The sequence below is a fragment of the Lepus europaeus genome, chromosome 5 (assembly GCF_033115175.1).
Source record: "Lepus europaeus isolate LE1 chromosome 5, mLepTim1.pri, whole genome shotgun sequence".
In the NCBI taxonomy this organism is placed as follows: Eukaryota; Metazoa; Chordata; class Mammalia; order Lagomorpha; family Leporidae; genus Lepus; species Lepus europaeus.
Window position 1 is genome coordinate 16,291,397 of NC_084831.1, and position 27,065 is coordinate 16,318,461.

At 64.8% G+C, this 27,065-nt stretch overlaps 1 protein-coding gene across 1 annotated transcript; it reads left to right on the forward strand.

The window, feature by feature from the left end:
• EPHA8 (EPH receptor A8) lies at positions 1-27,065 on the forward strand. The gene is made up of 17 exons (XM_062193153.1): positions 1-94; positions 4,614-4,678; positions 11,307-11,970; positions 17,525-17,680; positions 19,117-19,452; positions 21,306-21,430; positions 21,519-21,681; positions 22,709-22,802; positions 23,407-23,474; positions 24,151-24,315; positions 24,408-24,593; positions 24,717-24,778; positions 25,220-25,429; positions 26,029-26,178; positions 26,262-26,452; positions 26,673-26,846; positions 26,951-27,065. Exons 1-17 carry the CDS (start codon positions 1-3, stop codon positions 27,063-27,065), a joined length of 3,018 nt encoding a protein of 1,005 aa, XP_062049137.1.

A 27,065-nucleotide genomic window follows, 5' to 3' on the forward strand; every position in this document is an offset into this window, starting at 1 on the left:
ATGGCCCCCGCCCGGGGCCGCCTGCCCCCCGCGCTCTGGGTCGTCACGGCCGCGGCGGCGGCGGCCACCTGCGTGTCCGCGGCGCGCGGCGAAGGTGAGCGGTGACAGTGGCGGCGGCGGCGGCGGCGGGGCGGGGGCGGCGAGGGGCCGGGGGCGCGGCGCGCGCTGCCTGCGGCTCAACTTCTCTGCTCGACCCCAGCTCCGGAACGGCCGGAATCTGTCGCCCTGGGGGCGGGGATGGCACCGCGGGAGAGACCTAGGACTGCGGGACAGAGCAATGGGGATGGGACTCTGAGGGACCGGGGTGGGGTGGGGGGCTGGGGACCGGCGGGCGGGCGGAGGGACGGGACGGGAACCAGGGTGGGGGCTGGAGCGGAGCTGGGCCAGGGCACTGAGAAGCCGGCACGGGAGAGGGGGCGCAGGGCTGGACAGAAGACAAGTGGACGGCTATGGAGGAGGAACCGGAGCAGACAGGGCAGGGGACAGAGGACAGAGAGCAGAGTGGCAGGCACTGGGGTCGCGGCGACAGGAGGATGAGGACAGGGTTCAGGGGCTCAGAGAAGAGGGGGCAGGGGATCGCCCAGAGAGGCAGGGGCCCAGGGACAGACAGGGCTTAGGGGCCAGGAGGAGGGCCAGGGAGTGGGGAGCAGGGGATAAGAAGGGACTGTGGGGAGCGCTGGCTGCAGGGGTGGGCACCCTGGGGAGGCAGGGCCAGGGAGAGCAGGGTCTTGCTCAGGGTGGCCTTTGGGGAGGGAGGGGCAGGAGCAGCAGAGGTTGTGCCCAGTGTAGTAGGGGCCAGAAATGTCTGGGAGTGTCTCCTGCCCCGGTGAGGGGTGGCAGGGAGAGCTGGTGGGGCACCTGGGACTCCCCACCTACACACACCTCTTTCCCCCCACCAAGGGCTCCAGGGCCAGCTGGAGCATGCCGCCTGGGCCCCTGCTCCACAGCACTGCCCGAGCAAGCAAAACCTGGTGCTCGGCTGCAGGGTGCTGGGGCTGATGTCCAGGGTCCAGAGCCGGTCCTCACCCTGGCAGGATGAACTTCCAGATGCAAGCGAGCTGTGGGGCCAGCGTCGCTCTTCTACGGTCAGCTGGAGTGCGGATCCACCCCCAGCCCGCACACACACAGCTCACAGCAACCCCACCCTGCACACACGTGTAGACCCAGGGTGGAGGAGATTCAATGCACTGACAGACCTTACCGCCATAACATGACGCACAGGCCTGTACCCAGAAATGTAGCCAGACGCATCTGTGAAAGCGCACATGTGTGCCCATCTGTGGATACATGTCTACATCATGGATGCAAGGAGACCTCCAGCTCGTATTGTGCCCACCGAAAGGCAGGGGCAGAGAAGCACACAGACATAGAGGAAACCCCAGTCTCTATTGAAGGGGCCACTGCCGGCTGCTGACAGGTGCCAGGGCCTCCTGGGTGGCAGGGGATGAGGCAGCCAGAGGATAGCAGAGCCCAGTGCTGGGGGAGAGGGAGGAGGGCAGGACTGGAGCCAGGGCGCCCAGGGGTCCTGAGCTGTGGCTTGGGAGGACAGTTTTCCCAGGGTCGCAGGGGGCAGGTAGGTGGACGGCAGGATTCTGAGGAGGCGACAGCAAGGCTCCGGGAGTCTGGCCAGGCACCTGCAGCTCCCCACCTCCCCACCCCTCTCTGGGAGGAGCTGGCGCCCTCCTGGGTGAGGGGACTTTGCTCCGGCTTGCATGCCTAGGAAGAGGATGTGTGCCTGTCCATGGGAGCCGTGGCAGTTGGGGACGAGAGGCAGCAGGACGTTGTGGGCAGGGGAGGCGTTGTGGAAGGGCCGGCGGATCTGGGCCCCACAGCAAGCCACAGGGAGGACACAGGGCTGCTGGCGCCGCGTGGGACACGCACGTGTCTGTCCCTGCATTGTCTCTTGGTTGGTGCAGAACCCCAAGTGACTAGGGAGGATGTTGGAACTTGGAAGGGGCTCTGTTGGGAGTTGGGACCCAGCTGTGCCGGGCCAGCGTGGTCTGGGGAAGGGTCGGGGTCTCGGAGCCCGGCCAGGCAGCAGGCCGCTTCCTGCTCTTGGGAGTGGAGTCCCCTCCGCTTTGGGGTGATCTCCAAGGTGCTCCCATCCTGGCGGACATCCCCTGACCACCCCAAATCCTCCAGGCTCACCATCGCTCGGTGTCCTTGGGGAATGTAAATCAATTTAAGTATTAGGCTCAGCGAAATGGATTGGGGGAAGGTGACGGTGCCAGAGAAAAAAAGACCTCGAATAATGCCTTCCACAGAGGAGCAGGGACGGCCTGGGAATTATCGGTGCTGCTCGGAGCGTGCAAGGGGCCCGGCTGACGTCCCCGGAGCAGCCCGGGCAGGTGGCCCAGGAGGGATGCCCGGGGACATCTTCCCGGTGGGGAGACTGAGGCACAGAGGGGTTCGGTGGTTGACTTAGTTGAAGGGCCCGTGAGGCTGTGAGGGCCAGGCCCTGAGGTGGGCAATGCCAGGGAGGCTGGCCATGGTGGCCGGAAGTGCCCGAGGGAATGCTGGCCTGGCTGGGCGGGCCTGACGTCGGATCCCCTCCTGCCCTGACCACACTGTGGGCCTGGGCTTCGCTCCAGAGTCTTGGCTCTGCCACCCTGGGAGGAAGCTGGGGACAAGGAGAGAGAAAGGGTGGAGGGACAGAGAAGGGTGTGGAAAGGATGGAAACAAACAGCCCGGGAATCCTGTGGCCCTCCTGGAATCCGATAGAATTGACTTTTGCCTTAGCTGTGGCTTATCCGAGCCCCTGGCTGGTGGGCCCCCTCCCCCCCACAAGGCAGGGTGCTCAGGATGGCCAGTCACTGAGGTGGCCCCCGGGGGTGGCATCTGCAAGCTGATCTGTCCCCAGGCTGTGCTGGGGGCCGGACCCCTCCAGCCCAGAGACGACCCCCAGGGATAGGGTGGGGGTGGGGGAGCGCATGGCGTGCTTCCCCCCTTCTCCCCAGCTGGGTCCTGCCGTGCAGCCCCTCCCCCTCCCCTCCCCTCCCCTCCCCCTCCTCCTCCCCCTCCCCCTCCCCAGCCAGCAGGAGGAGCAAGCGCCTGACCCAGTTTTCTCCATGTTGCCTGAGAGGGAGGCAGGAGGGAGGCGGGAAGCCTTCTTCCCTCCGCCCATGCCCCTGGCGTGGGGCCGGCTCGGGCCGGGGAGGTCCCTGGTGGCCATCCACACCTGCTGTATCCCCTGGTCCCACGCAGCCCCCTCCCAGGCTTTCCCAGGCCCCTCGCCAGCCCGACTCCTGGGGCCCCTGCCAGAGGGATAGGGAGGCTGGGAGATGGAAAGCATCCTCGCCCCAGTGCTTGTCTCTGTGTCGCTGGGCCAGGCTCGGGCACGAGGACACCCCCCGCCCTGCCCCGCGGTGGGCAGTCCTGGCAGGGCCCTGGTTTGGACCCTGCCGATGACTGGGAGACAGTGAAACGGAGCCAAAAACCGCTCCTGCGCCTGTCACCAGCCGGGGCCCAGAGAGGTACAGGGACTTCCCCCAGGACACTCAGAGACAGAGCTGGGGTTGGGTGGAGCCCTGACACAGGTGCGCCTTTGTCAGCATGAGGGAGCAGCCGGGTCTGGGGATGTGGAGAGGCCGGAAGGCCAGGGCTTGGAGAAAAGCTGCCAACCTTGGTAAGGACCAGCGTGGAGCAGGCACTCGCTTGGGCGTCTCACCCTTGGGTGTCATTAGCCCATTGTACAGATGAGAAAACTTAAGGCCAAAGACGTGAAGGTTGCTCGTGCATAAGTAGTTGTGTCGGGATAGGAGCCCAGAGTGTCTGACCCCACCAGGGCGCCCTTTCCTTTCTTGTATGGTTGACTGGGGGAGGGGGCTTCCCCTGGCACGCGGCCGGACTTCCCCACCGTGAGGACCGCTCAGAGGGCTGCTGCCGGGGCCGGGCCTCCAGGGATGCGGCTGGTGCCTGGGGCTGCCACAGCAGGCGCCCTGAGCTTCAGCCCAGCCAGCTGCATCTGTGGGGCTCCAGGCAGAGTGAAGTCCGGGCCCAGTTCCCCCATCTGTAACCAGGCAGAGTGGTGACCGCCCGGGTGTTGCTGTGGGGGTCACACATCCCAAGCTCCCCCTGCGGAGATCAGCACGTGGTAGGTGCTCACTAAGAGGCAGCGCCTGCTCCTCAGAGTCTCTGCAGGTCGGATGTGCAGAGGACCTGAGACACCGGGCGCCGTCCTGGGGGACACGGTGGTTATAAAGCCGGGGCTGGTGCCCGGGCGGGAGTGAGGGAGGTTCCGCGCCTACGACGTTTGAAAGCCATCGTGTCACAGGACCCCATTTTACAGACGAGGAGACTGAGGTTCAGGGAGGCCAGGGGACTTGCCCGTGGACACACAGCTCCTAAACCGCAGAACCGGGACTCTGACCCCCACGTGCCGGCCTGCTGAGCCCACCTCCCTGTCTCCAGCCCCTGCCCATCCGAGGCAGGCTGGCAGCCAGGGCGGCTCCAGTTCCAGGAGCTTGGACCACGGCCTTGGCTATGGCGGCGGAGGAAGGTTTCAAGGAAGGGAACTTGAAGTGAGGAAGGCAGAGGTAGAGCCGCGGTGGTGGGGGCTGGGCCCAGCTGGGCAGGGTCCAGGGCCTGATGCTCCCTTGTCTCCTGTTTTGCAGTGAACTTGCTGGACACGTCAACCATCCACGGGGACTGGGGCTGGCTCACGTATCCGGCTCACGGGGTGAGTGATGGAGCGGCGGTGGCCGTCTGAGCTGAGAGGCAGGGCCGCGAGCAGAGTCTCAAAGGGGAGTGGAGGCCCAGAGACGGGAGGCGGCTGCCCAAGGACACAGAGCAGCCAGAGGCGGAGCCGTGGGGCTGGAGGTTCTCAGCGTGCCAAGGCCGGGCCTGTCCGTCTTCGGGATCAGTCCCCTGCCTCCCAGCTGTCAGCCTTCCCTGCAGAACCACAGTGGGAGGGGCCCTCACCACGCTAGGCTTCGCCAGGATGCCCCCTCCCACCGTCCTGGGGCACCAGGCCCTCTGATCCTGGAGGGTGGCAGTGCGGCCCTGAGCCTGGCGGGACCCCAGCTCTGCTCTCTGCCCACATTGGGGGCCCCCGGGTCGCCACGTCACCTTGCCCAGCGTCTGTGGAAGGGACAAGCCTGTGCTATGCTCTGGCTTTGCTTCCAGGGTTGGGGGAGAGAGAGTGAGCCAGCCCGGGTCCCGTCCGCTCACCCGGGGAGCCCTCCGTCAACGCAGGCCTGTGCTGTGGGCATGCGCAGTGTCCAGAGCGAGCACTTCCCCCACCGGTGTGCTCACACACACACACACACACACTGCAGACCTCACACACACATCCACATCCCACACCTACATCACACACATCACACACACACAGCATACACTGTAGACCTCACACACACACCCACATCCCACACCCACATCACATACATCACACACACAACATACACTGTAGACCTCACACACACACCCACATCACACAATCACACACATCACACACACACACACAACATACACTGTAGACCTCACATACCTACACACACACACACACTGCAGACCTCACACACACACCCACATCACACACACAGCATACACTGTAGACCTCACACACACATCCACATCCCACACCCACATCACACACATCACACACACAGCATACACTGTAGACCTCACACACACACACTGCAGACCTCACACACACACCCACATCCCACACCCACATCACATACATCACACACACAACATACACTGTAGACCTCACACACACACCCACATCACACAATCACACACATCACACACACACACACAACATACACTGCAGACCTCACATACCTACACACACACACTGCAGACCTCACACACACACCCATATCACACACACAACATACACTCTAGACCTCACACACACATCCACATCCCACACCCACATCACACACATCACACACACAGCATACACTGTAGACCTCACACACACACACTGCAGACCTCACACACACACCCACATCCCACACCTACATCACATACATCACATACACAACATACACTGTAGACCTCACACACACACACACCCACATCACACAATCACACACATCACACACAACATACACTGCAGACCTCACATACCTACACACTCACACACTGCAGACCTCACACACACACCCACATCACACACACAACATACACTCTAGACCTCACACACACATCCACATCCCACACCCACATCACACACATCACACACACAGCATACACTGTAGACCTCACACACACACACTGCAGACCTCACACACACACCCACATCCCACACCTACATCACATACATCACATACACAACATACACTATAGACCTCACACACACACCCACATCACACAATCACACACATCACACACACACACACACAACATACACTGCAGACCTCACATACCTACACACTCACACACTGCAGACCTCACACACACACCCACATCACACACACACACCACATACACTCTAGACCTCACACACACCCACATCACACACACAACATATACTCTAGACTTCACACACACACACACAGTAGACCTCACCCACACACACACACACACACTGCAGACCTCACACACACACCCACATCACACACAACCCACATCACACACATTCTGCAGACCTCACATACCCACACCACACACACACTGCAGACCTCACATACCCACCACACCACACCACATACACATCACACACACACTGCAGACCTCACATACCCACACCACACCACACCACACACACACACACATACACATACACACATTCCACCCCCCCACACACCGCAGACGTGCCCACTTCTCACCCACACCCACATTCCACCGCTGGTGTGTGTGTGTGTGTGTGAGCACACACCTGGCTTCTCTCCTGGACACATTCAGCTGCCCACGGCTCTGAGGACGAGGGGATGAAACTGTTAATAATGACACTGATCACAACACCACGAGTTAACGTGACTGAAGGGGGCCTTTTATTTAAGATTGATTTATTTATTTGAAAGGCAGAGTGACAAAGAGGGAGAGGGAGGAGGGAGAGAGAGGGAGAGGGAGAGAGAGAAAAGGAGGAGGGGTCTTCCATCCATTGGTTCACTCCCCAGATGGCTGCAACAACTGGGGCCGGGCCAGGGTAAAGCCAGGAGCCAGGAGCCTGGCACTCCATCAGGTCCCCCACGTGGGTGCAGGGGCCCAAGCCCTTGGGCCATCCTCTGCTGCTTTCCCAGGCTCATGAGCAGGGAGCTGGATCCAACGTGGAGCAGCCGGGACTGGAACTGGCGCTCATGGGGGGGCACCGGCGTCACAGGCGCAGCGGGGGCTTTCTTGGCTTTGGGGTAGGGTCTTCATCCGGGCCATTGGTGGCCTGTGGCTGGAGGTCAGGACGTGGCCCCACTGCTCCTCAGGGGCGCTCATCACCAGGCAGTGTGGCTGCGCCCGTGGGCGCTTCAGGGAGCTGCAGGGGTAAGGCTCGGACCGCTGTGGTTTGAGAGCCAGGAAGGAGCCCACGGCTCGTGCCCCGGGCTGCAGGCTGAGCAGGTGCCTCCGGGAAGTGCTCCTGGCTGCAGCCGTGGCCAGCGGGAAGCGGGGCCGTAAAGGGCTCCGGCCCTGGGCGGGGGCCGGGTCCCACACTGGCCACCGGGCTCCTGGCTCAGTTGGATTTTCCCTGAGTCCCAGCAGCCGGGACGGGCCACATCTGGCATCTGGTTGGCTCTGGGTGTGTGTCTGCCCCTGCAGAGCTCAGGACTTGTGTTTAGGGCACTATGGAATCATCAGTGTTTTGTTTTTTTTTTAAGAATTTTTTTTATTTGAAAGGCAGAGTTACAGAGAGGCAGAGGCAGAGGGAGAGAAGTCTTCCATCTGCTGGTTCACTCTCCATACTGCCACAAAGGCCAGAGCTGGGCCAGGCTCAAGGCAGGAGCCAAGAGCTTCTGCAGGGTCTCCCACACAGGTGCAGGGGCCCAAGGGATTAGACCATCCCCCACAGCTTTCCCAGGGGCATCAGCACGGAGCTGGATGGGAAGTGGAATAGCCCCTATGGGATGCCAGCACTGCAGGTGGCGGCTTTACCCACTGTGCCACAGCGCCGGCCCCATGTCAGGGTTTTAAGCAGGTAGGGAGGTGGTCACCCCAGTCCACAAAGGCCCCTGGGTTTACAGGACGCCGTGGAGCCCGGCTCCGGGAGCCCCGGTTGCACTTAGCATTAGAACATGCAGCTTGTGCTCACAGAGCTCTCAACTTCCAGAGGGTTCGTTTCATCCTCACAACAGGTCCTCGGGGCCCACATGGCCGCCCAGGGGCTCGGGTCAATGGGAAAGAGCGGGCCTGACATCAGATGGGCCCAGGGCGGCTGGGGCTGGAGCTCGGTTCCCTCTGGGCCTGGAGCCCGTGCCAAGTGCCGTGTGCCGCCCTGCGCGTGCAGTGGGGAGGCCCGGTCTGTGTCCTGTGGTGCTGGCGGGGCGGCAGTCCTGGTTTGCCTGCTGAGCTGGGGATCGGCTGCGTCCCAGAGATGGGGGCGGCAGAGACAGGAAAGAAGGCTGTGACAAGGTGCCCGGTTCTCAGACTCGAGTCCTGGGACCCAGGCCGGGTTAGCAGGCAAAGCCCGAGAGCGCCCAGGTCCAGGAGGCCTGGCGAGGGCCCGGGGGTCTCTGGGTAGCAAGCTTTGCAGGTGCCTATGCTGCCCAGCGGGGACAGACCTCTGATTTGGGGGTCTGTTTGACAGAGGCACCCATGTCACCTCCAGGGTAGGAAAATCACACAGTGGTCAGGCTCCGCCCACATCCGTCTCCTTGGCCGAGCCCACGACCTGCTGCGCGCAGGGTCCTTGGAGCCACACAAGGGGCTTCCTCCCAGTGGGAAGCCAGGAGCCCTGAGAGTTTCCACAGCTTCCCCAGGGTGAAGGGAAGTCGGTGCCCTCGGCTGGGCCGTGTCCCTCCCTCTGCTTCCGAGACCCTCCCCATGCCAGGACCCGCCGCCGGGGCGGGGGGATTCATTTGTTCCCTTCGTCTCACCTGATGCTCACCACCCCCTGGAGCACCTGGAAGGAGCAGGCACCATGAGCAGCCCATTTCACAGCTGGGAAGCCCAAGGCTCAGAGAGGGGATGTGGTGTTCTCAGGGCCGTGCAGCTGGTTGGCAGGTTTTGTGTTGGCAGAGTGGTCTGTTGGCACCCAGTGCGAGGTGGAGTCCCCAAAACAGGGCTGATCCTGCCCTTGTGCCAGGCCTCCAAGTCCGTGCCACCCAGCAGCTCCTGGGGCTGGCAGGGCGGGGCCAGGCCGTTGGCACCGGTGGGGAGGCTGGAGCGGACTCAGATCAAGCTGATTAATTTATCTGGGCCCCTGGCAGGAAACAGACAGGGAGCAGCTGGCAGGCTCTTTGGTGTTCCATTAATTGTGACAATGACTTTAAACCCAGATGTGACACAGGCTGCTGGAGGCCCGGCTGCGGAGCGGAGTGTGGGGCAGGGGGCCTTCCTGGGGTGGGGGGCGGGGCGCAAGAAACTCCTGGGTGAGGCCGGCACTCCCTGGGGAACCCTGGGACGTGGGACCCCCTTCCCTGAGGTCCCTGGAGGCGGCCAGGTGGGCCAGGAAGACCCTGCCGGTTCAGCAGTGCCATTAGCCAGGTGCCGCCTGCGCCAGGCTGGAGCTGGGCTCCTGGCAGGCGTCTTCTCCTGGCATCCTCTCGGGCCTCGTCTGCCCCCTGCTCTACAGACGTGGGCACCGAGGGTCAGGCCCGCGCGCCTGGCTGAGACAGTGCTGGGCGGAAGGGCGGGGACCGGCGGGACTGGGCTTGAGATGGGCACGGCCTCCACCCCGCGCAGGGCCGGCGTCCAGAGCAGCGCTCTTCGGCCCCTCCTCCTTTAAGCAACGGCATCTCTAGTTCAAGGGCATGCGCACTTGGAGGTCCAGGGGAGAGGGTCGAGGCGGATCCTCCGTGGTGGAGCCTGCCCCTGGCTTCTGCCCTCGGCCCTGGCTCTTCCTCAGGAGGCCTGAACCGGCCAGGGCTGCACTGGGCCCTCCTGGGCCTGGGTCCTCTCCCCAGGGGAGCCCGCTCCAGCCCAGCGCCAGGCTGGCGGGTGACACGTGCAGGTGCCCGCAGCCAGGAGGCCTTGGGATCACCTGCGACCCTCCCCCCCCAGCTGGATTCCCACCGCCCCAGAGGTCACCGTCCAGCCCCTCCTCTGAGAAAGCTCAAGGAAAACGGAATTAAAAGACCAGTTTATTTTGGTGCAAAAAATATTGAGATCTATGCAAGCGAGGGGCTTTTCCAAAAGTACATGGAAAATCTGTATTCTAGAAAACTCCGCACACTCTTCAACATTTTTTTTTTTTTTGACAGGCTGAGTGGACAGTGAGAGAGACAGAGAGAAAGGTCTCCTTTTGCCGTTGGTTCACCCTCCAATGGCCGCCGCGGTAGGTGCGCTGCAGCCGGCGCACTGCGCTGATCCGATGGCAGGAGCCAGGTGCTTCTCCTGGTCTCCCATGGGGTGCAGGGCCCAAGGACTTGGGCCATCCTCCACTGCACTCCCTGGCCACAGCAGAGAGCTGGCCTGGAAGAGGGGCAACCAGGACAGGATCGGTGCCCTGACCGGGACTAGAACCCGGTGTGCTGGCGCCGCAAGGCGGAGGATTAGCCTAGTGAGCCGCGGCGCCGGCCTACTCTTCAACATTTTTGTTCATCAAGATAAACTTACCTTGTCAGTCCGTTTCCACGGACTTTTTGAAGTGCCCTGGCCCATCTTTGCTGTGGTAACATGCACGTGAAATTAACACCTCGGCCGTTTCTAAGCGGCATTCAGGGCGCGCACATGACTGCGTGGCCCTCACAGCCTCCAAGCCTTCACCTGGGCCGGCTCCGCAGCTGCCCACCCCGCCCCAACCCCGCGGGGCGCCGGGCGCCAGGCGCTGGGCGTTGCTCACGTAAACGCCCCCGCACAGGTCTGGGCTTTGGTTTCTGACTTTTGCTTCACTTCACCCCTGATGTTTCCAGGGTCATCCATGTTGAGTTATTATAGTTTCTCTTTCTTTCTTCCTTTCTTTCTTAATTTCAGTTACAAAAAGAGAGAGATCTTTCACCCGCTGGTTTACTCCCCAAATGGCTACAATGGCCTGGGTGTGAGCGGCAGGGCAGACGCCTGGTGGCTCTTCCCTGGGGGCCCGTGGTGCCCCACACAGTCACGGCTGCAGGTGCCTGGCACCCGGCAGCTGAGAGAACCCACTAGAAGGCTGGCTCCCCGCGCCCTCCCCAGCACGTGCAGCTGTGGCCAGGAGTGGGGGGTTGAGGGTGGGGGTTGGTAGGAGAGGCCCCGGGGCCGCCCCCTCAGCGGCTGTGTTCTCTCCACAGTGGGACTCCATCAACGAGGTGGACGAGGCCTTCCAGCCCATTCACACGTACCAGGTGTGCAACGTCATGAGCCCCAACCAGAACAACTGGCTGCGCACGAGCTGGGTGCCCCGCGACGGCGCGCGGCGCGTCTACGCTGAGATCAAGTTCACCCTGCGCGACTGCAACAGCATGCCCGGCGTGCTGGGCACCTGCAAGGAGACCTTCAACCTCTACTACCTGGAGTCGGACCGCGACCTGGGCTCCAGCACCCAGGAGAGCCAGTTCCTCAAGATCGACACCATCGCGGCCGACGAGAGCTTCACGGGCGCCGACCTGGGCGTGCGGCGGCTCAAGCTCAACACAGAGGTGCGCGGCGTGGGCCCCCTCAGCAAGCGCGGCTTCTACCTGGCCTTCCAGGACATCGGCGCCTGCCTCGCCATCCTCTCTCTCCGCATCTACTACAAGAAGTGCCCCGCCATGGTGCGCAACCTGGCCGCCTTCTCGGAGGCAGTGACCGGGGCCGACTCCTCCTCGCTGGTAGAGGTGCGGGGCCAATGTGTGCGGCACTCGGAGGAGCGGGACACGCCCAAGATGTACTGCAGCGCCGAGGGCGAGTGGCTGGTGCCCATTGGCAAGTGCGTGTGCAGCGCCGGCTACGAGGAGCGGCGGGATGCCTGTGTGGGTGAGCGCGGCACGCATGGGCAGGGCCGTGGGGGCACGGGCAGGGGCGATGGCCATGTCGGCAGGGGAGATGGCCAGCCCCAGGGATCCTGAGCCCGCGGCTATGCCAGGCTGCCTGTGTGCGTGCAGGCTGGGTGAGGAGGTGGCCGACCGGCTTCAGCCAGGTGGAAGCCTGGGGCCTCTGTGGAGGACACGGCGAGGGGTGCTTGTGCCGCCAGCCTTGCCATGGGGCAGGCGCTGGGTTAGGCGCGGACTTTTCCTCCCCACCCCCACCCTGTGAAATCAGAGCCTTGGAGTATCTGAGTCCCACAGAGGGGAAGACAGAGGCACAGAGAGTCCGAGCGACCGGCCCCGGGTCACACAGCTGGGATTTGAGCCCAGAAGCCCGACTGCAGAGTCCCTGCTGGAAATCTCTGAATGTCTTGCCTGGGGGCGGAGGGACATGGAACCGGGGCCCTGGGTGACTGAGCGCAGGACGGGGGCCCCTGGAGAGGACAGGCCTTGCTGGCTCTGCCCCTGGGCACTGGCCGGGGTTCCCCAGGGAGCTATGGACAGGCAAGAGGCTTGTGAGGGACAGCTGAGTGCCGAGGGTGAGTGCGCAGCCAGCTCCCGCGCGGGCGACACAGGGCTGTGTGACAGCCAGCGGGGGCCCAGCCGGTGCTGCTCTCGGCCTGCCTTGGTCTCCCTAGGGACGGGACACACGGCTGGTGAGACTTTGAGGCCCTGGGCGCAGGAGGGGAGGGGTGGGGTGTTCCCGTGCAGGGGCCAGACACCCTCAGGGAAAGCTGGGGTTCGGCCCCCAGCAGCCTCCGGGGCTGGCCTCCGAGCAGCCGCCCCTCTGCCCCTCTGTCTCTGGGTCTCGTGTCCACTCCCCGGGCCCCTCTGCCAGGCTCCTCGGCCTGTCAGCTCCGGCAGGGCCCCTCCTTCAGCTCTCTGCACCGCTCCACTCTCCTGGGCAGTGCTCGGGACAGGTGGCGCCGTGCCTTTGCAGCCTACAAGGGGTCACGTCCCGCCTCAGCCTGCGGCTCCCTGTAGCAAGGCAGCAGTCAGGATTCCCCTCTACCTGTAGGGAAACCGAGGCACAAGACGTGGTGTCCTGTGCTTGCGGCCACAGCCAGTGGGAGGTCAGGTGTGCATGGCTCTGAGCCTGGCCCTGGCCGCTGCCCCTGGCAGAGCTGGCTCCCCGGGTCCTCCCTCTCCGGTGGGGAGAAGAAAGGACCTGTGTGATCCGTGGCAGCTTCCCGAGTGTTCGCCGAGGGCTGGGGCGCTTGGATAGGTGTGCCCGTGACTTCTCTTTGAGCACCTGCTGTGCCCCCGGCACAGGGAGTCCCTGCCTTCGGGGGAATCACGTCATTCTTTATACTGTCCTCCAGACTGGGCGTGATGTCCCCATTTCACAGATGAGGAAGCCTGAGGCCCCACGGCTGATGTAGCAGAGCAGGCTCTGAGCCCAGGCTGTCTGACCCCTGAGCCTTGACCCCCTGCCTCAGCCCCAAAAGCCCTCTTCTGAGCCCCCCGCCCTCTGCCCCGGGCTCTCATTCGGGTGGTTAGGATCTGGCACAGCACGGGCTGTAACCATCGGGCCAGCCTGCCTCTTCTCACCTGCTCAAGGTCAGCCGCTGCCCCTACCCTGGACCGAGGGAGCGCATGGTTTGTCACGTGGCACTCTGGGTCTCAGCTGCTGCTGTGGCCCCCACGGGGCAGAGCTGGGATCCCCACACCCCGGGTTCGGGGGCACACATTGTGCCGGGCGGGGCTCATGCTGGAGACCCCCCACCCCGGGGACAGGTGGGGCCACGCCCTCTCCCGTCCATAGCGAAGCAACAAAGGGCCCTCAGGGGGCAGGGCTAGGGGATGGCTGCGTATTTGAGTTTTCCATTTAAGTCATAATGTAACATAATTATGCCAGTTGCGAGATAATTACAGGTTTTATGAAAAATATTAATTCACAGGGCACTGCAGGCAGTGCGTTTTGGGAGGGGAACGCCAGTCGGAAGGCACTGGAGGAATGACACCTCCTGGGATCCCCGTGTCAGGAGCCAGGGCCTCCCCACCCCCTTGTCCTCCCTGGAGCCCAAGAGTCAGGCGGAGCTGGGAACGCATCGGGGTGGGGGTTGGGGAGGCTTCCCTGTGCCTGCCCCGCCCCCCACAGGCGGCCCCACCCACTCTTGGGAGCTGCGGAGCGGAAGGGCTGGAGAGGGTCGCCGTTTGCCCAGCTTCCGTGCCCGTGCCCGGGGAAGCCGGGGGGGGGGGGGGGGGGGGGGGGGGCCCTGGCCGTGGCAGAGGTCGGGCGCCCGCTGACAGCTGCCTGCCCAGCCTCGCGCTTCCTGCCTCACAGGCTTTGCCCTTGGAGCCGCCCCCCCAGGTGGCCAGGCCACCCCCCATGCTGCCGGGGCCCCTCCCTGAGCCGCGGGGCGCTGGGCCCGTTGGCCAGTGGGAGCTGGAGACCCAGAGGCGGCACAGCCGGAGGCCGGGGTTACTGGGGTCTCAGCTCTTCCAAGTGACCTTCCAGAAAGCGGCGCTCCGCCCCCTTCCTGCCGGGGCGGCCTCCCCCAGGCTGAGCCCAGCCCTGGCTGCACCCCCTCCCCCGCGCAGGGCCGCAGGGGCCGTCCTTCCTGTCACCTGGGCGCAACATACATCACCCCGCGGCCCTAATCATCTTTCTATAAATATCAGAGGCTCATTTCGGAGGGGAGCGGAGCGACGGGCTCCCGTGCCTTCCTGCCCGGGTTTAAAATCTGATTTAGAATTAATTTCCTCCGCTCGTGCACCGCCGTATTTGTCAAATCGCAAGCCCTTTGCGGGGGAGGGGAGCAGAGCAGCGAGGGGGCCGGGGCCGCAGGCGCCCCGCAAGGTGCCCTGTGCAGGGCCGCGGCCCCTCCTGGCGAAGAGGCACCCTGAGGCGGCAGGCAGGGCCGGGCCCCGGCAGAGCCGCACCATCTGTCTCAGCCGAGCCGTCCCGGCCCAGCCGCGGGGGCCCGGGCTCCCTGAGGCCTGGTGATTAGTCGTCTTATTAAAGATTATTTTACTTTCACTGCATGGATTAACCTGGCCTTGACACGGTAGAGCCATGGGCATTAGCGCACGGGTGTTGAGGGCTATGGAGCACTGGGGCGTCTCTGAGCCCTGGGGCCAGTGGGGGTCGGGCCACAGCTCCAGGGTCCCCAGATTGGCCTGCATCCTAGTTCGGCCAGGAGCCTTGTGCTGCGGTGTGCTGGTGCCACGTGTGGGGCGCTGTCCCGTGTGAGTTCACCTGTGTTCCCCTCATGACAGCCCTGTGGGGGGGGGGTGCTGTTAGTGTCCCCATTTCACAGATGTGGAAACTGAGTCCCAGCCACAAGCCCAGTGCCCCTGAGCTCAGGCAGAGGCAGGGTTGGTGAGCGAAGGCGCCGGGGCAGCTGTTCCCTCCCCAGGTGCGGCTCTGCTCAGCCGAGAGCCTGTGCGCCTTGGTGCCTCGCCCAGGCCAGGATGCCACCCCAGGCCTTCTCGTCCCTCTGTTCCTCTTGGGTCCATGGTAGACACATTCCAGGCACTGCGTGAGGCGTAACGTGCGATGCTGGCCGCCGAGGGTCTGGCCCTCGCTGTGCAGCCCACAACTCACCCGGCAAACACCTGCCGACCCAGCGCAGAGCCGCCCTCTGAGGGGGCCCTGCACGGCTCCCTGGGTGCAGGAAGGAGCCTGTGTGTGGGATGGGCCACAGGACTGGGTCTCCTGGAAGGCTGCTGGGAGGAGGAGGCAAGATCGCCATGCGTCATCAGCCAGGACCCCCGCTCTGAGCTTCAGCCCCCAGTGAGGTCTGAGCCCTCGGTGTTGGGGTGGGGGCCCATGAGCGTTTCCCAAGTCCCATCATCACCTGTCTGTGGGATTTGGCGGACCAACCCGGAGCCAGCTCTTGTGACAAAGCGGGGCCCGCCCAGGAAGGCAAACCCCGAGATGCCGTCCCGGTGTGTGTCTGGGGGGCTTTGCCTGCACCCAGTGCTCCAGAGCAGAGTTCAGCAGAGGGAGGGGCCTCAGAGGCTTCCCAAGGTCTCCAGTGCCAGAGCAGAGCTGGGAGCCGCCTAGCTGGGTGGCCCTGGGCTCCCCCAGAGCCAGGGGTCCTTCTCTGCCCAGAGCGGACAACGGTGGGGGAAGGGTTTGAGCCCTGGGCCGCCTTGTGTCTGTGCTGGGGACGTGCAGATGAACAAAGCAGCCCGGTCCAGCAGGAGAGCCAGACATGCAACTCATTAAAGCACCGCCCGAGCGTCGCACACTCATTAAAGCCAGACCGAGGGACTACAGCAGCGGGGAGGGGAGTGGTCAGTGTGTGTGTGAGGGGGAGGTCCTGAAAGGCTTCATCGAAGGGTCTGGAAAGAGCAGTCCAGCAGGTGGACGAAAGAGAAACGGTGTCCCAGGAGGAAAGCCCAGCATGTCCAAAGGTCCTGGGGCAGGAAGCAGCCTGACCTATGCGAGGGATGGCTAGCGTGTCAGTGTGACCTGGGGCTAGGCGCTGGGTGGCACTGAAGGAGCCTGCAGGTGGGTTTTGGGCTGGCAGGGAGGACTTTGGACTCCAGGTGTTCCTGGTTAGGCTCTGGCTGGGGATGCCTGAGAGGTTGAACAGGCAGGGGAGAATGAGACATGCATTGTAGAGATGCCTCAGCCTAGAGCAGCCTGCTCCCTCCACCAACGTCCTCGCCTCCCCCAGGAGGCAGCTCCCGCCCAGGTCACCCTTCGCCACCTCCCTCTCTTCATCTGCTTGCCGCGGCCTTGGTGACTGTGCCTCCCCCTCTCCCACGCCGGCTCCTGGTGGGGCGCCTGTTCCCCTCGGGTCTCTAGTCCCCTGTGCGTGCCTGGCCCAGGCGGCACTCACAAGATCTGGCCTCTAGCCGCTGGCCTGGGGCACGGCGGGGCTGGGGGCGGGGTTTGGAGGCTGCTGTCACTGTCCAGGGGCTTTCCCAGAGCGGCAGCCACAGAGAGGGTCAGACAGGAGACATGGCGGTGGGGGCACGCCATGGGGTCTGGGAGAGGAGCTTGTCTCCTGCCTGGGAGTGGGGGTGGGGCTATGCAATGCAGATCCCCAGGCCCCGGGCTCTTCTAACCGTGGTGTATGTGGTGGGGCTAGGAATCTGTTTGATGGGGGCGGCTCCGTGGTTGATGGGGGCGGCTCCGTGTCTGCCCACATCTGGGAGCCACTGCTGCTTTCCCACCCCGCTCCCTGTCCACTCCTTCAATTTTCAGCACCACACCCACTGCACCCTGAAGGCTGGTGTCCTGCCCAAGGACCACAGTGTCCCTTGGAGGACAGAAGCTGAGGCTGGAGGCAGGACCTGGGTGGGCGGGCGTGGAGGGGTTTGGAGAAGCTCGGGGCTGGGGCTGAGGCAGCCGGGTGCCGACTCCAGGTGCGTAAGCCAGGGGCTCTCTCTGTGTGTCAGTCTCTGTCTGCAGATGAGGGTGACACTGAGGCTGAAGCTCTGCCCCTCCGCCTCCCAGGATCTCCCAGGAAGCCCCGCCCCGGGTCAGACAGGAGCTGGCCAGGGTAGCCTGGCCGGCCTCCCTGTAGCTCCTCTCTCTTCCACAGCCTGCGAGCTGGGCTTCTACAAGTCAGCCCCTGGGGACCAGCTGTGTGCCCGCTGCCCTCCGCACAGCCACTCCGCAGCCCCGGCCGCCCAGGCCTGCCGCTGTGACCTCAGCTACTACCGCGCAGCCCTGGACCCGCCGTCTGCAGCCTGCACCCGTGAGTACCAGCCGCAGACCTGGGCCAGCACCCCATGCTCAGTCCCACCGGCCTGGGTGGGCGGGGGCTAGTGTGGACTAGAACCAGGAGGGTGCCTGTGACTGCTCAGCGGTGGCCTTTACCTCCTGTGTCACCTGCCAGCCTGGGTGGCTTTGACCCCTGAGCCGGTGGTGAAGCCGATATGTTGGGGCAAGCAGGGTGGGCATCAGAGGCGCCCCCCTCCATACCCCCGTGGGTGAGCTGGCCAGTGCTGCTGTCAGCATGTGCCGAATGCGTGTGTCCACAGCGGTCACCCAGGCGGGAGCACGTCTTGCGGACTGTAACCGCCTCTGGTGGTGGGAGGGGGGAACGTCTGGTCCCAGAAGGGGGCCCGTGAGTCCCTGCAAAGCTGCGCAGTGTCAGGCGAGCTCAGCGTGTGCCCAGAGGGCATGGCTGCGTGTGCCCGTGCCCTGTGCGCCCAGGGGACACGCGGGGTCCTGGCGCCGAGCCCTCCGGCCTCTGTCCTCTTTCCAGCCTGCCCGGAGGGGCTGCTCACACTCCCACTCCCCGCGGCCCGCTCAGGCTCCCTGCATGGGGGAGGGGAGTGTAGTCAAACCCAGGTGTGCCAGGTGTGAACGCACACACCCGAGTGCCGCCCTGCCCCGTGTGGCGCGTGGCCTGGTGCTGGCCGGGGGCTCCTCGGGCAAGGCGAGCCTGGCTCCCGCTCAGGTGCTGTGTGCGGCAGGCCGGCCTCTGCGGTGCTGTATGCTTCCAGCAATCCGTAAGAGCCTGGGCTCTTAGCATCCCTGCCCTTCAGATTTTAAATCTCCCAGATGGCCAGGCTCTGTGACTCAGAGATCCGTGAATCAGGGCCTGTCGGGGTCCTGAGTTGGAATCCAGGCTTCCTACGGGTCCCCACAGCCCCTCCCCCACCCTCCTAGCCCACCCCGCCCCCATAGCGCCCTCCCTCCGGAGTCTCTGCAGACTGGGGGCTCCCATTCTGAGTGAGGGAGGGGCTTCCTCCCACCCGGCCTTGGAGCCCCAGGTGGGCTTCCCGGGGCGTCTGCCTTATCCCACAGCGAGCGCCAGGGGCATTTCTGCTGCACCCACACAGGGGCTTAGGGAGCAGACACAGGACACAGATGGCGGGTTCCTTTTACAGGGAGGGTGGCTCTGCGCGTGCTGTCTCCCTCTCACGCTGGGGAAAACTTGGGGGGACACAGCACAGAGCCCCTGTGTTCTGGCTTGGATGGGGGCTGTCAGGTTTCTGTGCCCAGGCCCTGACTCTCTGGTCCCAGTGGTCCCAGTCTGATGGCAGAGACACAACCGCTGCCCTCGGGCTTCAGAGGATGGAGCCTTAAGGAGCCCCAAACATGGTGGGGGTGCCTTTCCCCTGGGGGACCCCTGGTGTGAATGGGGGGCACTAACCAGCTCAAGGAAGCACCCTTGCTCCCCAGGACCGCCCTCCGCACCCGTGAACCTAATCTCCAGTGTGAATGGGACATCCGTGACCCTGGAGTGGGCCCCTCCCCTGGACCCCGGCGGCCGCAGCGACATCACCTACAACGCCGTGTGCCGCCGCTGCCCCTGGGCACTGAGCCACTGCGAGGCATGCGGGAGCGGCCCCCGCTTCGTGCCCCAGCAGACAAGCCTGGTACAGGCCAGCCTGCTGGTGGCCAACCTGCTGGCCCACATGAACTACTCCTTCTGGATCGAGGCTGTCAATGGCGTGTCCGACCTGAGCCCCGAGCCCCGCCGGGCCGCCGTGGTCAACATCACCACGAACCAGGCAGGTAGGCGGAGTCGCTCCGTCCCCCAGCCTCCCCGGAGCCCAGGCCCGCCTCGGACTTGCTGTGGCTTTTGGGCAGGCAGCTGCCTGGTGGCCCTTGCTCTCCTGGCCAGGGCCCCGAGCCCGTGGAGAAGCAGCAGGTTGTCCCTAAGTGGGAGGACTCCCCGAGAGCTCACAGACTGGCCGGCCTGGCCATCATGAGCCTCAGTTCCAGAATGTTCCCTCCTTGCTGCAGTGGGAGTGGCAATGCCTGTCCTAGGTACCCCTGTGAGGCATAAAGAGATGAAGTGCCTGGCCCGGCACCTGGCCCGTGGCACGTGCTCAGTAAACGTCATTTAGAACAAGGTCCCCCCGGAGCTCAGTCCCCAGCACTGCCGTGCTGCCTGGCGAGGGGTCTGGTCCCAGGTGTGCGCTGCAGCCGCTCACCTGTTCCTGACCCAGTTGCGCCAAGTGCAGCCCCCTGGGACCTCTTTGTTTCCAAACTCCGGGGGCCCTGCCTGTTCATCAGGGCAGCCAGGCTCTCGGGCCTCCCGAGGGAGGCGTCCCCACCCCGTGCCCCGACATCTGCAGGCCCGGCCCAGCAGGCATAGGTCCCACCACATCACAGAGTTAGAGGCTGAGGCCCAGGCCGCCAGTCACCTGCTTAAGTGGCAGAGCCAACACTCGAACCCGGGACCACTCACACCCCCTGGAGCCCGGGCACGTCCTCCCTGAGGCTCCGCCCTCAGCAGTGTTCATGGAAAACACACTCCCTACCAGGGAGTGTTTCACTCTGCTGGGTGCTGGCCACACAGTGAAAAGCAGAGCTGGGTGCCCAGAGCTCAGAGCCCGAGGCGGGTGGCTGGCCAGTCCACCTGGAAGCCATCCGAACCCCCACTCCCTTGACCCTGAACTCCACCTTCACGTAGATGACCCCACCTCCAGTGTAGCTTATCAGCATAGACTTCTCCCCCTCCCAGGGTCCAGCTGCCCACTCCCACCTCCCCCGGGGCACAGAAAAAGCAAACCACACCCCCGCACCTGCAGCTGTGCCTGCACCTCAGGACACAGCACCGCTCAAAGCTCCAAAGCCAGGTTTCACCCTTGACTTCCACCTGCAGGTCCCACTGGTCTCCACACTCAGCCCCTGCTCCGTCCACACCTGTGTCAGTGCTGCTGGGCCCTGCAGTAGCCCCTCCTGCCCCGCCCCATCCCAGGACTCCCTGTCCCAAGCGAGCCTTTCCTTCATCCATGTCAGTGTCTTAGCTAGCGCAGAGCCTCCCCAGTCCCAGCCGTCCCCACTCGCCCCGGCTCCCTCCCCTGCAGCCACACTGGCCTCGGGATCCTGTCCTGGAACACAGGCCCTGGCCTCCCTTCCGTTGAGTGACAGATGGGGTTCCCCCTGCCACCAGACCCTCCAGTTTGACCTCTGCCTCTGGAGTTGTTTCTTAATTTCCCATGTCAGAGTCATCCAGTGACATTTATTGGGCACTTACTGTGTGTGGCCCCTGCCTGCAGGGAGCTCCCAAGCATGTGGGAAGAACTGGCCTGGGGGCAGGCACTGGGGGGTGCCCTGATGTGACTGGGGTAGCCTTGAGCTCACACAGGGCCCTGGGCTCAGCTCAGGCCCCTTTCCTGCCCCAGCCGCGTCCCCCAGACCCAGGCCCAGGCGAGCTGTTCTTTCCCTACCTTGTTCCTGAGCACCTGCTCCCCTCCCCTGGAGGCTGCTGGGCAGTCAGGCCTCAGCTGGCTCAAGGCAAGCCCCCCATCCCAGACTGGAGCCGGGCAGTGCTGACCCTGGGGATACCGGGTGGCAGCCAGTGGCAGATGCCACCCCAGTGGTCCACGGCGGCTGATGGAGCGGGCGCCTCCCCCCAGCCCCGTCCCAGGTGGTGGTGATCCGGCAGGAGCGCACAGGGCAGACGAGTGTGTCGTTGCTGTGGCAGGAGCCGGAGCAGCCCAACGGCATCATCCTGGAGTACGAGATCAAGTACTACGAGAAGGTACCATGGGGGGCGGGGCAAAGGGCAGGGGGGCTGGGGCGCCTCCGCTGACCACGCCCCTACCCCTACCCCTCCCCGCCCTGCACAGGACAAGGAGATGCAGAGCTACTCCACGCTCAAGGCCGTCACCACCAGTGCCACCGTGTCGGGCCTCAAGCCGGGCACGCGCTACGTGTTCCAGGTCCGAGCCCGCACCTCGGCAGGCTGCGGCCGCTTCAGCCAGGCCATGGAGGTGGAGACGGGGAAACCCCGTGAGTGCAGGGAGCGGGGATGGCAGGCGAGGGTGCTGGACCAGGAGCATGGTGGGGGTGGGCAGGGGAGCGAGCGTGCCCTGAGCCAGTGCCAGCACACGCCTGCTCGCCGTCCCGCCAGGTGTGCCTGCCCTTGGCCTTTCTGCAGGTGGAAAGCAGGCTGAGGGAAGGAAGCTTGCCCAGTGAGGGCCAGGGTGGCCCGGGGCCTCCTGGTGCCCCGGCAGGCGGACAGTCTCCTGGGCGTCCCCGGGGTCCACTCTAGTGAGCGCCGGTGTTCTCCGTGTCCCCGCCTTGCAGATGAACAAAACGAGGGCCAGAGCAGGAACCCGATTTGTCCAGGGTTAGCCCGCAGAGCAAGGTTTGAACCTGGGCAGTCTGGACAAACTCCAGGCCCCTTCCCCAGGACCAGGAGTTCTCAGAACGGAGCTGGGGACAGACGTGTGGGCCCGGCGGGGTGGGTTTCAGGAGGCCCTGAGGGTGGTCCAAGTCACAACCCGTGGGGGACTTAAGAGGCTTCCGTCTCCCCTGCCCCAGCCTCCGGCCAGTCAGGGTCCTCGCCTGTGTGCACAACAGCCACTGGCCGGCCCTCCCTGTGCACCCACACCTGGTGCACCCTTGAGGCTGCCCGGCTGGGCCCCCTGCCCCTGCCCCGCCCTTTGTATCGGTTCCTTGCGTTCGCTGAGCCCCAGGCTTCTCATCTGGAAACAGAAGTGGGGACAGAGGGGCAGGGGGGCGGGGACTGAGACCTGACCGAACTGTGCTGGCCGTGAGAACACCACGGGGTGGACGGGCACCCTCCTCGGCTTGTCTGCTTTTGGCTTGGAGAAGTGGAATGACTCTCCCCGGCCTGCATGGTCCCAGGAAGCAGTGGCGCCAGCCCTGGGGGGGAGCCTGGGGCAGCTGGACCTTGCAGGGGAGTCTTGGGGAGAGTGGGCGGGAGCAGAGGGCTGGCTCGTGGCTGAGGAGCTGCTGGCCGCCCCCGGGCTGCCCAGGCAGGGCCTGGTCCCCCGACCTGGCTCCCCTGCAGGGCCCCGCTACGACACCCGCACCATCGTCTGGATCTGCCTGACGCTCATCACTGGCCTGGTCGTGCTCTTGGTCCTGCTCATCTGCAAGAAGAGGTGGGTGGTCCCGGCCTCCCCGGTTGCTGCAAGCCCCTCCTCCCAGTGCTGAGCCCGCCCCCTCGTACCTGGGCCAGCTTCTGCACAAACACACCATCCCACGTAATCCTAATACTCAAGAGAGGTTGCGAAGCTGCTCTTGCTTGGTAGGTGAGTGTGTTGGGGATCAGAGAGCTTAGGCCACCTGCCGGAGTCACACAGCTGGTGGACAGCAGAGCTGGGACCTGAACCCAGGCCTGTCAAACCAAAGCCCATGTGCTCGGTCCTTCCGCCCTCTCCCACGGCTTCTGGAGGGAGGTGGGGGTAAGGTGGTGCTGAGTGGGGGCGTCAGACTCCGGGAGGTGAGAACTGGAAAGATCACATGGCAGGTGGGGAGGCTGAGGCCGGAGGGCAGAGGGGCTGGCAGAGGGCGCCGAGCGGACCTGGCCTTCGACACCTCCTCTTCCAGCCCTGCCCCCAGGTGCTAGGGGGGGTGCTTTGTGATCATCCAGGTGCTTTGTAACCATCGGGGCCTTGCCAATTCAGCTGGCTTGAGAGCCGCGGGTGGGCGCAGCCTCCGGGGCTGGGCAGGCCGGTCTGTCAGTGCGGTGACTGTCATCCCCAGGCACTGTGGCTACAGCAAGGCCTTCCAGGACTCGGACGAGGAAAAGATGCATTACCAGAGTGGGCAGGGTGAGTCGGGGAAGGAGCAGGCGTCCACAGAGGGGACGAGAGCCCGGGGACAGAGCGGGGTGGCCTGGAGGTCCCAGCCCCTGAGGCGCAGTGCTGTGCCCCTTTGCCGGAGACCTGGGTCTGCACGTCCACACGCGGTCACACCAGGATTACCCGAGGGCTCGTCCACTCCTGGACGAGGATCCCGACTGCAGACATTGTCAGGATTCACCCAGAAAACAAGGCAGCCGTGGGGATCCCACCCCACACGCCACTCCCGCACCCAGGTACTGATTCCCAGCGGGCCAGAGGGCAGCCTCAGCATCCTTCTTAACACAGTCTTCCAGGGAGCCACTTCCAGTTCACCAGGGTTGGCACTTGGGGGCGGGGGCTTTTTTTCTTTGTTTACTATACCCCTCCTCCAGAACAGTTTGGAAAGATTGCTCTAGGGCTCTGGCAGTGACCCCAGAAAAAGACGGACTTGCTCCCAACTCGCCCAAGAACTCAGAGCCCATCGGCACCCCAGAGCTACTCTGCAGAGACCCCCCCTTCACTCGGCACCTGCCGTGTGTCACCATGTCCCCAGACCCCCAGAGACACCCCCCACTCCACCCAGGTCCTAGGTCCAGGGAAAGCTGGGTGAGGGGAATTCTTCCTGGACCCCCAGCGAAGGCCCGTCCTCCCTTCCGCCCCTCAGCGCCCCCACCTGTCTTCCTGCCCCTGCACCACCCCCCAGGGAAGTGTCCAGAGCCCCAGATCTGCGCAGAACCCCACAACTACGAGGAGCCGGGCCGGCCGGGCCGCGGTTTCACCCGCGAGATTGAGGCCTCCCGGATCCACATCGAGAAAATCATCGGCTCCGGTGAGCCCCGGGGGGTGAGGCTGGGGGCGGCCCGGGGACTGGGGCCACGGTGGGGGGGCCCACTGCCCTCCCCGCCTCTCTGGGGCTTCCAGGAGAGTCCGGGGAAGTCTGCTACGGGTGGCTGCGGGTGCCGGGGCAGCGGGACGTGCCCGTGGCCATCAAGGCCCTCAAAGCCGGCTACACGGAGAGGCAGAGGCGGGACTTCCTGAGCGAGGCGTCCATCATGGGCCAGTTCGACCACCCCAACATCATCCGCCTTGAGGGCGTCGTCACACGGGGTAAGAGCCTCCCCCCAAGGAGACCCCCACCCGGGCCGGCTCCTGGGAAGGGGCGTGTCTTGAGGTCTGCGAGCGGCTCCCGTGCTCCTCACCAGGAGCCCTCCTCCCGCTCCCCTTGCCCAGGCCGTCTGGCGATGATCGTGACCGAGTACATGGAGAACGGCTCTCTGGACGCCTTCCTGAGGGTGCGTGTTCAGTCGGGACGTTGGGCCGCCACGTGGTCCCTCCAGCCACCCACCTACCCGGGACCCAGCAGACCTGGGCAGGGGAGGCCTGTGCCAGAGGGGTCTTCGTAGTGCACCAGCCTGCCTCAGCCCCCACCACAGAAGTCACACTGCTCGCCAGGGACCTCTGCCCTCGCCCCCTCCCCCGCCACAGCCTGGGCGCCCTGGAGAGTGTGGTGGGAGCAGCTGGGTTCCCAGCTCCAGCCCTGCCTCTGCTTGCTGGGCGCTCCTAGGCATAAGGCTTAACCCCTCTGGGCCACCATTCTCCTCCCGGGGCTGCTGTACGTGTAGATGAGCCCCTGAGAATAAACCGCAGCCCGCGGGGGGCCTCACGCACACGGAGGCCTCTGTAGAGCCCTGCTGGGCCTTCCCGGCGCCCACGCCGAGCCGTGTCCTCTGCAGACCCACGACGGGCAGTTCACCATCATGCAGTTGGTGGGCATGCTCCGGGGCGTGGGCGCCGGCATGCGCTACCTCTCGGACCTGGGCTACGTGCACCGCGACCTGGCCGCCCGCAACGTGCTGGTGGGCGGCGACCTGGTCTGCAAGGTGTCCGACTTCGGGCTCTCGCGCGTGCTGGAGGACGACCCAGAGGCCGCCTACACCACCACGGTACGCTGCCCGCGCCCCTGCCCGCCAGGCCAGGCCAGGGGCGAGGCGCCGCGGGCGGGCTCTCCCGCGAGCCTGCAGCACAGACTTCTCCCCAAGGGAGCCTGCCTTTCCTCTCTCACCATGTGGCCTGGGGACACTGGGGCTGCCCCACCCCCCCCGCGGTCATCAATGGGGTGCTTCCAGTGAGGGCTCCTTGGCTCCCCATCTTTGAGTTGGCTGGAAACCACGTTTCTCAAGAGGTGTGCGAAAGGCGGGAAGCCGGGTAGGCCTGGCCCAAGCCAGACGCCCCCACCGCGCCTCTGAGTAAGGTTTCCGGTAGGGAGAGGACCTGGTGACCCTAAGAAGGGGAGGAGGAGGAAGAGGGCAGAGGTAGGAAGGGCCAGGCCTTTCTCTGAGCTTCCTCCCTGCCAGGCCCGGCCCTGTGGACTGATCTCTGTTGCACACCTACTGTGTGCCGGGCCGCCTGCACACTCGGATGCATTGGGTCTTCACAGCGACTCCAAGGCAGGCCCCCCTCCCCCATCAGAACAGGCAGCGGCTGTGTCACCCCCCTGGGCCGGGAAACCGGACCCGACTTCCGTGCCCCCCCCCCCCAACAGGGAGGCAAGATCCCCATCCGCTGGACAGCCCCCGAGGCCATTGCCTTCCGGACCTTCTCCTCGGCCAGCGACGTGTGGAGCTTCGGGGTGGTCATGTGGGAGGTGCTGGCCTACGGGGAGCGGCCCTACTGGAACATGACCAACCGGGACGTGAGTGTGGGCTCCGGCCGGGCGGCGGTGCTGTGGGGCCGCGGTGGGAGGGCGGCGGGAGTCCACCTGTGCCCTGCCCCCAGGTCATCAGCTCGGTGGAGGAGGGGTACCGGCTGCCGGCGCCCATGGGCTGCCCCCGCGCCCTGCACCAGCTCATGCTGGACTGTTGGCACAAGGACCGGGCCCAGCGGCCCCGCTTCTCCCACATCGTCAGCGTCCTCGATGCGCTGATCCGGAGCCCCGAGAGTCTGCGGGCCACGGCCACTGCCAGCAGGTACCGCGTGCCCGCCCAGCGCCACATGAGCCAGCCACCGTGGCAGCTCTGCCCCAGACCAGGCCCAGACTCCGTCTCTGCCCTGACCCCTGGCCCTTTGCCCAGCTGGCTCCTTCCTGGCCTGGCCTGTCAAAGCTCTGTCTGCCCTAGTGAGGAGGGAGGCCGTGCAGGGGTCCCCGCAGAAGAGGGCAGCTGCTAACGGAGGACCCCTGTGCCTTAGGTGCCCACCCCCTGCCTTAGCCCGCAGCTGCTTTGACCTGCGAGCAGGTGGGGGTGGGGGCGGGGGCCTCACGGTGGGGGACTGGCTGGACTCCATCCGCATGGGCCGCTACCGAGACCACTTCGCCGCTGGCGGATACTCCTCCCTGGGCATGGTGCTGCGGATGAACGCGCAGTGAGTGCCGGCAGCAGGGCGGGGGTGGGGCCGTCCCAGGGGGTGGGCGCAGCCCTGTCCTCCTGGCCGCTGGCCCAGCAAGTCAGCGCCGCCCCCCTCGGCAGGGATGTGCGTGCCCTGGGCATCACCCTCATGGGCCACCAGAAGAAGATCCTGGGCAGCATCCAGACCATGAGAGCGCAGCTGAGCAGCACCCAGGGCCCGCGCCGGCACCTCTGA

What these genes read in the sequence shown, in the direction of transcription:
- EPHA8 (XM_062193153.1), top strand. Translation starts at nt 1, where the DNA reads ATGGCCCCCGCCCGGGGCCGCCTGCCCCCCGCGCTCTGGGTCGTCACG. An exon ending in CTCTGGACGCCTTCCTGAGG is followed by an intron (nt 24,779 to 25,219) that starts GTGCGTGTTCAG and finishes TGTCCTCTGCAG; the next exon opens with ACCCACGACGGGCAGTTCAC. An exon ending in AGGCCGCCTACACCACCACG is followed by an intron (nt 25,430 to 26,028) that starts GTACGCTGCCCG and finishes CCCCCCCAACAG; the next exon opens with GGAGGCAAGATCCCCATCCG.